A 7,635-nucleotide genomic window follows, 5' to 3' on the forward strand; every position below is an offset into this window, starting at 1 on the left:
TAACTTTTATATTGAGTATTTCTCATATTTGTGATTTTCTAATGTACATTAACTACTTTTGTCTATTTTATACATTGTGGACAAAAGCATTCAACCTTATTCAAGTACATCTAGATTCAAATTAACTGAAGGTGGATTAATGAATATTTCAACATCCTATTGCTGTAAGATGTTCAGTTGGAGTAGGTGTGAACAAAGGAATAGATCCTTATATTTTCATAAGCAGATAATGTTCATTAAATAAAATAAAAATTATAAAAAAAGCTTGAACATTTTCTAGCACATAACAGGCTAGCTACATCTAGCTATCTATGTAAGCTACAAGTATGGAGCAAGAAAAAACATCCTCTTATAAAATAAAGTCTAAGAAAATAAAATTAGTAACACAAACTTATAATTCTTTATGATTATTAAATACAGTTTAATCTCAAACAAATACAAACATTTCACGATTAAACATATATTTGTTCCTTATTAAAGAAATCCTTTAACAGTTCAGTATTCCATAGATATTTGAACTGATAATCATGCACATAAAATTGCTTCCTAGATGTAAACAACACATTCAGGAACACGGACTATTAAGTAAAAAGATTAATAATGCTACTACTTTTAAGGAATTGAATCAATTAATAGCCTTTCCACATGGACTGATCCACTTGCTGCTGTTGCATAGGATCGCCATGTTTGGACTCATGAGTTGCAAAGAATATTGGGTCACCTTGCCCAACAAAGGAGTTCATGCTACATCCCGTATTTACTGCCTCCATTGGTAATTGGTAATTGCTGAGCTGCAATGCCTTTAGCATAGCCGGATTCGCCACGGAGTTTGAGCTTAACAAGCTTGATGTCCATGGAAGAAAGGTCTGACCTGCATTTTCAGATCGGCCATACAACCAGTTCATGTAAAGGTTCAAATCTATCTTATTTCCATCATTATTATTGCAGGCATTGCCATTTGCATTAGAACTGACATCATTTGCTTGAACTAATAATGGATTGAATGGCCCTGAGGAATTGGTAAGATTGTTCAAGATGGATGCGTCAATCTCACCAAGCTCGCTAAGCGAAGTGGTGTTGCCTGGAGAGTGGAGCAACATTGGCATGGAAGGGGAATTTGCGTGGTGCTTCTTCATATTAAAGTTGTTGCTCTTCTTGAAAACCCTACACACGACCCATTCTTCCTGTGTAAAAGTAGTCATGATTAATAAGCAAGTGCTAATTATTTAATCATCGAGCCTAATTTATTATTAGGGGATTTAAATTACATTCATATAATTGTATATATATATATTTACATAGCTAATACTCAAAATTTTAATACTTCAATTTATCATGTAACAGTTAAGGAGAAGAAAATGTGATGAGCTTACTCATGATAATGATAATATAGTAAAGACGAGTTGGTTCAATGTAAATTATTACTACCTTTGAGGGTTTGTAAGGGAACTTTGTTTGTTGCCTGTACTCATGCATGACCCAGCTGGTCTTCTCACCCTTGGGCGCCCTACCCTTGTAGAAAACTAGGGTTTTCTTCATTCCAACCAAAGAACCATAGTGGAAGATCTCCTTGTCTTTACCTGTGGTCTTCCAGTAGCCTGCGTGTGTGGCTCGATTTGTTCGCATCCCAGTAGGGTATTTTCGATCTTTCAAGCTAAAGAAATACCACTCTTTCTCCCCCATACTTGCCTTCCCTGCAAAAATCGCTTCAAATATGTTATCACTGTTGCTACTCTAGCTAGAAGAGAAGAAGAGGAAGAGAAATCAAATTAATAGAATTGATGCTCAACTCCAATTTAATTAGAATTTTCTTGATTAATGAATTACTTATTTTATCATTTTCATATAAATATTTAAATTTGCAATTCTCTATGATGGAAAGGCACATATATAAAAAAGAATTCAAATCTAAAAATAATAATTATGATAAAGACAAAGAACTAAAATATGAAATTATCTAGAATTGTTAAATCTGAAAACCTGGGAGGTCCCAAGGCTCGCACTTGTTGAGATCGACATCAACGATGGCTTTCGTGACAAAGCCGAAATTAGAGATCTTGTGAGTCAGGTAGTAGTTGATGAGCTCCTCGTCGGAGGGATGGAAGCGAAAACCAGGAGGAAGGCCCTCCTCCATGTCCATGGATGACAGAAGGAAGGAGATGAAAGACTGTGACAACTTTGTAGCAGGAGAATGGCTAGCTAGCTAGCAAGCTACATGCATTCCAGAGCTAAGTATGGTTAAGGGGTGCTCTCCATATCTATTTCATAGGGAGGCAACTCGCAAGTCCTCTTCTAGATCATTTACACATCTTATCCAAATCAAAGAAAAATATTTGCCCTTGAGTGAGGTCAGGAAGTTATCCTAGGACTTTGGTTTTACAGCAGTATTGCAACAGGAGAGCTGTGAGGAAGTGAGGAGGAGAGTGAAAGGGAAGATTGCTAATATTAAGGCAACATATAGGATGGAAATTAGAGTTTGTTCTCAGTCAAACCTAACTCCAACCATTTCTAACCACCGGTTTTGCCCCTCGTTTAGTGCTGGGAGGCACAATGGAATCAAGTGGTGGCGAGAATAAGACAAAGAAGACCTTGTGGATATGTAGTAACACCTAACTCTTAGATTGCTTCAACAAGGTTTATCATTAATTAGTAATACGTAGTTAGGCTTTTAATTATTGATTAGTGAGCACTAAGAGACAATCATCTGCAGCCGAACCAGTGGGAGTTGAATAACTAGGTATTGCTATTCTGTTTTATTGATTACGCTTTATTTTATAAAATTATTTTAAATTAAAGAGGATTTTTATTTACTTTTCAGAAAAATTTTAAAAATTAAAAATCAAATGAAACATACATAACATCTGCTACTATTCTCCTTGCTTTTGGCCAGTGGTGGTGGTTGTGATAGTGCTCCAGTAAGCTTAATCTTTGGTGCGATTTTTAACGGAAACAATTTGGAATTTGATTTTTTTGTTGTTAAACTGACCATAGAATGCTAACCATTCAAGCCAAATGCACTGTTGGAAGAAATTAAAGAATATATCTGTAATCGTCTCTTTAAGAAATGTAATATTTTATCAAGCTCATTCTCTTTCATATTTCAAGGCATCACTAATCGTCCTAAACAGCTCTCTCGCAATTACGTTTTAGTTATGACTACTGATTTTAATTGTATCGGTTGCTCCGAAAAATAAAATTATGGCTAAGGTTTAAATATCGTCTAAAGAAAGGAAAATAGTATTAAAGTTCTAAGAGAAATTCAAAAGAAAACTGTTAAAATGATATACAGATTAGATGAATCATACTGCTTAGACAGCTTAGTGTAATATGGCCCTTTGTTTTTTTTTTTTTTTTTGATGTACTGAGTCGATGGCCAACTTTTAATTATATATACCAACCAATTTAATGTTATTATTGATAAGCAAGCCACAATTTCTAAATAAAGCTGCCAAGATAGAGAAATTATTACGTGCAGATTACAGACATAGCTCTACGTCCAGATTCCACTGAAATCGTGACACGTTTATTTTACACATATTTTTTTAATATATATATTTTATAGCTTGTGACCCAACGACCTAGCCTAACAAATTCAATTTGCGCTTGTTTTTAAGTAAATAACCCGCAAAATGTCCCAAAATTTTAAAGTTTAATTGGAATAAACTTTTGATAATGATCGAGAAAGAAAAATGAGAAAAACAATAAAGATGGAAACTAGTTTGAAGAATGTTGTATTCTTCCAAGAGATGACGTGCTGCAGGTTTCAACTTATCGGAAGATTTGAAACTCCTTTCAAGTTTTATTATATTTCCTGTAAATGAACATTTTACTGACTTTAGCTTTTTCAACAGAGAAAATAATTGTAGAAGCAATTTCAACATAACAGTTTTCACCTTCAAGATAGATCTACTTCTCAAACATGCCCGGATGCTTTAATGAAGAATTTTTATTTGAGAATGTATTCTTCAATTATTTAATTGTCGAATGCCTCAAAAAGACACGCTTCTATAAATAACATATGTAAAATTTTATAGAAAAATAATAATTTTTAGGAATTTAATTAATTCTTTCATTTTTTTTGAACTTGTACACCGTCGTGTCTATAGAAGATTATTTTTTGATTTTTTATCTCGTTACACAATGTATGGACTGTGTATTACATTTTAGAAGTTAGGATTAAAAGATATTAATGATTTATATGCTGTTTTAATTCATTTTGGGATGTTTCTTGAATTGTTATGTTCTGTGTATAAAGAGTTTATTCTATTTTTTCACAATTCACATTTTGTATTGACTGTATATTGAGTGTGTTACATTTTAAAAGTTAGGATTCAAAGATATGAATCATTTATGTGGTATTTTTGTTCATTTAGTGTATATTAGCATTGTAATAAGTGTGTATTAAGCATTTATTAAGTGTTTATTTATTGTGTATTGAGTTTGTATCAAGTGTGTATTGAGTGTGTATTGATTATATATTGAGTGTATATTGAGTATGCATTATCATTCTTTGTCAACATTAATTTTTAGCCATACCAATTCCCAAAATTATTAATGACTATGTATTGAGTATATATTGAGCGTGAATTGACTGTTATTGAGTGTGTATTAATTGTGTATTGACAATATATTGACCGTATATTGAGTATGTATTAATTGTATATTGAGTGTGTATGAACATCAAAACTAATTGAAATCAAATCTTTTCACCAATTTTGTCTAAAATAACTTTATCCAAACGCGCTCCAAACTTTAAAAAGTAATATTAATACAAAAAATGAGTGTATTGACTTTGTAAAAATACTCTGTACACATTAAATACACAATCAATATACACTTAATACACACTCAATACACATTTAGCATACACTCAATACACACTCAATACACAATCAATACACACTCAATATGATATCAACACACAATCAATACATACTTAATACACAGTCAATACACACTCAATAGACAATTAATGCACTCTCAATACAAACTCATTATACAGTCAATACACACTCAATAAATAATTAATAAAACTACAGGAAATTCAGCTATTACCGACGGCCTAGACCGACGGTTGTCTAGCTACCGATAATAACGGCCGTTTAGCCAGCAGTGGCCGCCGGGTTATACCGGCGGCCTAACCGAAGGTTATTCAAGCATATGCCGACGGAACTAGTAGCGGTTATAACACCACCGGATTAACCGCTAGACTTAAATATGACTAGCAATATACAGGCAGCTAAAATTGCCGGTGTTAAGTGATTTTATTACCGGTGGCGGAAGCCGCCGGTAAAAGCCCTAAAATGAACCAGCCCGAGCCTCCCATTTCATTTCTTCTTCTTCCCTCTCTCTCTTCGCCCGTGCTCCCTGTCTCCGCCGCCCGCCTCTCGCACGACCGAGCTCCCTCCAGCCACCGACGACTTGTCTTCGGCCGTCGATGATCACATTGTCCGCCCTCAAACTCCCATTGCAAGGCCGCTGACGAACACACCGGCCGAATCCCGTGCACGACGCCGTCTCCGAGGTGAGCTTTTTTTATATGTTTTTCATAAAATATTTGAATGTGGATGTTCTCACTAGGCATTTGCAAGAGGTTGTACTGTAGTGTATGCTTTTTGGTGATTATATTCTTCTTGTTGATAAGATTAGAGAGGAGTGACTAAAATTTTTATCTTATGTGAGTGATGACCCAAAATTTAAATCCTAGCATTTTGAACTCATCAAATTCCCCTTAGGTTTAATTGTGAATTTTCTAAGTAAATGTAACTATACATTAAAATTTTCATTTAATTATATCTAAATGTGAGAGTAGACAAAAATAAGTTGCAAACTAACCATTGATAATTTATCGGACAACACGCAAAGTACACATTTTAGATATTTTGGATCTTTTGTTCAGAGTGATGGTGAAATAGATGGGAATATTATTAGTAGAATTCAAGTTGGATGGTTGAAGTGGAGAAATGCATCTGGTTTATTGTGTGATAGAAAAGTCCCCATCAAACTTAAGGTAAAATTCTTTAAGATGGTGGTGAGACCCGTAATGCTTTATGGTGCCAAATGTTGGCCCTTAAAAGATAAGCATAATACTAAGTTAAGTTTTGCAGAGATGAGGATGCTTAGGTGGATGAGTGGCTTGACCCTTAGAGATAGGATACGAAATGAGCATATACGTGAAATTATTGGAGTAGCTCAAGTGGAAGATAAGATTAGAGAGAGTCACCTTAGATGGTTTGGTCATATTAAATGGAGGCCTTCCGATGACTCGATTAGGAAAGTTGCGGTATTAGATTTGGCTTATGTTAAGAAAGTTAGAGGTAGACCTAAAAAGACTTGGTTAGAAAATATTAGAAATGATCTTTCTTTATTAGATTTAGATGAAAATTTAACTTTTAACATGACATAATTGAGAAAAATGATTCATGTAGCCGACCCCATATAGTGGGATAAAGGCTTGATGTTGTTCTTCTTGTTGTTGTTGGTATATTCCTGTTTATGCTTATCTTGACTATGTCTCTCATAGTGAGTTTAACATTTCCTAAAGGTGTTATGAATGAGTCATATTTAGGAAAGATCTTTTATCTGATTTTGTGGGCGTAGTTGTTTCCAGCACCTCAAATCACTCAGTTTTTTTGTTGGATGGGCTTAGTTGATCTAGCATATTATAAAGTTCCAAGAGAAGTGCTATGGAGAGTTCTTAAAAAGAAAGGAGTTAATAACACTTATATTCAAATCATTAAAGATAGATATGTATGCATGAGCTTTTACTTGTGATCAAACACAAGGTGGTTTGACCAAGTACCTTCCTTATTCGGTTGGATTACATTAAGGATCAGCCTTAAGTTCATATATTTTTTTGCTTTAGTCATGAATGTTCTCACTAGACATTTGCAAGAGGATGTACCTTGGTGCATGCTTTTTGCTGATGATATTCTTCTTGTTGATAAGACTAGAGAGGGAGTTAAATGTAAACTTGAATTATGGAGGTCAACTTTAGAGTCTAAAGGTTTTCGCTTGAGTAGATATAAAACTGAATATATTGAGTGTAATTTTAATGGAAATAGACATAGTGAGGGGAGTGTGACTTTGGGCGATCAAGTCATTAATAAGATACAAGCTTTAGATACCTTGGTGCATGCTTTTTGCGTATAGCATATACACTTATTAAGGTTTACACATGTGTTATAATAAATTTTTTCATAACTATATAGAGAGACATTTGATTCAGCATACAAATAACTATCCAAGAAGGGAGATATTGGATGTATAACAGATTTTTTGTCGGGTCGAAAAAGGTTGACAGATGAAATTATACAGGGAGTTGAAAATTTCATTCAATTTGCATCTCAACTGCCTTCCTTTCAGTTTGATAAAATATTTATATGTCCATATTTGAAGCATAAAAATCAAGCATTTCTCAAGCCCAATGATGTGAAGCTTGATTTATATCGTAGGGGATTTCTTCCAAACTACTGGATTTGGACATCACATGACGAGTATGAGCCACATAGAGATGCTCATGCCTGTTCATCTATAGCTTATGAAATATTTGATGAAGATCAAATGAGTAGATCCTATGAAGAACTTATTTTTAATGTAGCAGGTCCTAATTTAAGGGCTAGTATGGAAGAGCCA

The 7,635-nt window shown here is 34.0% G+C and overlaps 1 protein-coding gene across 1 annotated transcript; it reads right to left on the reverse strand.

Annotated features, from left to right (window-relative positions):
* Positions 1–474: 474 nt before the first annotated feature.
* On the reverse strand, positions 475–2,249 carry LOC110107219 (protein CUP-SHAPED COTYLEDON 1). Its single transcript, XM_020837411.2, has 3 exons — positions 1,981–2,249; positions 1,429–1,694; positions 475–1,184 (listed from the first exon to the last, which is right to left on the reverse strand). Exons 1-3 carry the CDS (start codon positions 2,138–2,140, stop codon positions 630–632), a joined length of 981 nt encoding a protein of 326 aa, XP_020693070.1. The 5' UTR covers positions 2,141–2,249; the 3' UTR covers positions 475–629.
* Between the last annotated feature and the right edge of the window lie 5,386 nt (positions 2,250–7,635).

This window comes from Dendrobium catenatum, unplaced genomic scaffold (assembly GCF_001605985.2).
Source record: "Dendrobium catenatum unplaced genomic scaffold, ASM160598v2 fragScaff_scaffold_12, whole genome shotgun sequence".
Classification (NCBI taxonomy): domain Eukaryota; kingdom Viridiplantae; phylum Streptophyta; class Magnoliopsida; order Asparagales; family Orchidaceae; genus Dendrobium; species Dendrobium catenatum.

Excerpts from the sequence above, each read along its gene's own strand:
- LOC110107219 (XM_020837411.2), bottom strand. The coding sequence starts at position 2,140 with ATGGACATGGAGGAGGGCCTTCCTCCTGGTTTTCGCTTCCATCCCTCC. Across the intron at positions 1,695-1,980 it reads CGAGCCTTGGGACCTCCCAG|GGAAGGCAAGTATGGGGGAG; the intron begins GTTTTCAGATTT and ends CGATTTTTGCAG. Across the intron at positions 1,185-1,428 it reads TCCCTTACAAACCCTCAAAG|GAAGAATGGGTCGTGTGTAG; the intron begins GTAGTAATAATT and ends ACTTTTACACAG.